At 56.1% G+C, this 2,252-nt stretch overlaps 1 protein-coding gene across 1 annotated transcript; it reads right to left on the minus strand.

Moving 5' to 3' along the window:
- Positions 1 to 348: 348 nt before the first annotated feature.
- On the minus strand, positions 349 to 717 carry LOC145419097 (histone H2B-like). The gene has a single exon (XM_080287338.1). The coding sequence runs from the start codon at positions 715 to 717 to the stop codon at positions 349 to 351; it is 369 nt and encodes a 122-aa protein (XP_080143464.1).
- Between the last annotated feature and the right edge of the window lie 1,535 nt (positions 718 to 2,252).

The raw sequence follows: 2,252 nt of genomic DNA on the forward strand, positions 1-2,252 counted from the left end.
TGCGATGTCATGCATGTATTTACTGTACGTCTGTCGAGTGTGTTGGTTGGTACAGTCGGCCTAAGAAGTGCCGGCGGAGTATCCAGAAGTTTTCGGTCAGCGATAATGTCCATACTCTTCCTTATATCTGTACGAGGTGAAACCTAATATGTTGCGGAAAAGGAAGAAAGAAAGAAAGACATGAAGGGAAAAAAGAAAGCGAGAGAGAGAGAAAGAGAGAGAGAGAGAAAGGTCGATAAACCCGAGTTCCTGAGAGGATAATTTATGTCTGTCTTTGCCCTTTTTATCGAAAATCTTGTGGCTCCGATTGGAGCCGGAAATGTTGAAATGGCCAAGAGCGTAACCTCTCTACTTTGAGGAGGTGTACTTGGTGACAGCCTTGGTGCCCTCAGACACGGCGTGCTTGGCCAGCTTGCCAGGGAGGAGCAGCCTGACGGCCGTCTGGATCTCCCGGCTGGTGATGGTTGAACGCTTGTTGTAGTGTGCCAGGCGTGAAGCCTCTGCAGCAATGCGCTCGAAGATGTCATTCACGAAAGAGTTCATGATAGACATCGCCTTGGAGGAAACGCCGGTGTCAGGGTGGACCTGCTTGAGCACTTTGTAGATGTAGATGCTGTAGCTCTCCTTCCTCCTACGCTTCTTCTTGTCTCCCTTGGCAATGGCCTTCTGGGCCTTGCCAGCCTTCTTGGCAGCCTTTCCGGAGGTCTTGGGTGGCATGGCGTCGCCGAGTCAGACGGTATGTGCACGGTGCGGGAGCGAGCGAGAGACTGAGTCGACATGGGGGACGCGCTTGCTGAAATCCTTATATGTGATTGCTGCCCGATCGCAGCCCGGCTTCTGCCTCGTTCCCATTCTCGGGTGGGATGGGGCCGGATCGGGAAGACGGGTATTTAAGGGAAGGTCGCGGGCGGGTGACCGACTCCTAGCTCTGACTCTGTCGGGTGAGGAGGTCTGGCCGATTTCGCTCGAGGTGTGAACACTGTTTCATTCACTCTTGACGATTTTCGCCTGTTTTTCCTCGTTTTTGGGCCAGTTTTGACTTAGTCTCTGGCACTGAGGAAGCTTTTCTTTTGCTTTCCAGGTTTTTTCTGAGACTTTGTCTCAGATTGCCTGGGTGTGAGTGGGAGTGTGTGTGTGTGTTTGTTGACTGAGTGTGTGGGTGTTTTTTTTTTTTTTTTTTTTTTGGCCTGCCGTTAGTGTACCTCACCGTAGTACGACGCCGAACCCTGAAGGGGTGCCGTTAGGGCACTTCCATGAAGGGGGGCCTTTAGGGCCTGGTTATAGGAGGCGGTGAGGGCGGCTCTGTTAGAGTAGGGAAGACCCGAAAGGGGCAGTGGCGGGGCCTCCCATCGCCCTTTAGAGGGCGGGGAGCATAGGTTGCCCGTCACTGTAGGGACCTGGCCTCTTTTTCTGTATTTTGTTTGCTTGTGATTTTTGAGTGGTTGTGTGTGTGAGGTGTCTGTGTGTGTGTGTGTGTGTGTTTTTGACTGAGTTTTTTGGCCTGCTCCGGTGAGCATGAAGGGATCCAGCATCCCTAGGCCCCCGGGGCATTCCCGCCTCCCGCTTCCTCAGTTGAGGCCCTCCATCCCGTGCCCTACCACAGGCACGAAGAGGGAGCGTCACTGCTCAGACTCGAGCTCCCACTCGTCCGCTCACGAGGCCGCGTGTGCTAACCCCTCTACCCTAACATCCACGAGAGCGGCACCTCGCTTGCGTGGTGACTCTACCCGCTCTGCCAAGGCGGCCCGCCGACATGAGGCTATGGAGGAGGTTACACTTGCTCCACCATCTCTCTCTTCCACCAGGGGCACTTCAGAGGCTCCTGCTGCGACTCAGCTCCCCCCCTCTGCTGATCCCGCTCTGCAGGAAGATGAGGGTTTCACCCCCGTGATGCGCAAGGGATCGAGGCGTGCTCGCCAGGGAAACGGCCCTTCTCCGGCAGTGCGCACTGGGCCTCCCCTCAGGGATCCCTCTGCTGCTCGTCCCTCCGTGTCGGTAGCTGTGCGTCCGCCTCCCCGCTCTGCATTTCCAGCTTTCCGTGTGCCGGTCCAGGACGGGCATGCGACGAGCTACGACGCCGTGGCTGCACTAGAGCGTCACCTGCCAGGGCTACGCTGCTCCAATCTCATGGGTCGGGATGGAAGCTCAGTGTTGGTGCCACAGGACGAGGGAGCCTACGACCTCTTAAGAACAGCCCTGCAGGACGAGGCCTGCCCTGTAAAGCTAGTAGAGCTGATGCCTGGTCAACAGTC

This window comes from Coenobita brevimanus, chromosome 117 (assembly GCF_032717465.1).
Source record: "Coenobita brevimanus isolate Jiangsu-jjx chromosome 117, ASM3271746v2, whole genome shotgun sequence".
Classification (NCBI taxonomy): Eukaryota; Metazoa; Arthropoda; class Malacostraca; order Decapoda; family Coenobitidae; genus Coenobita; species Coenobita brevimanus.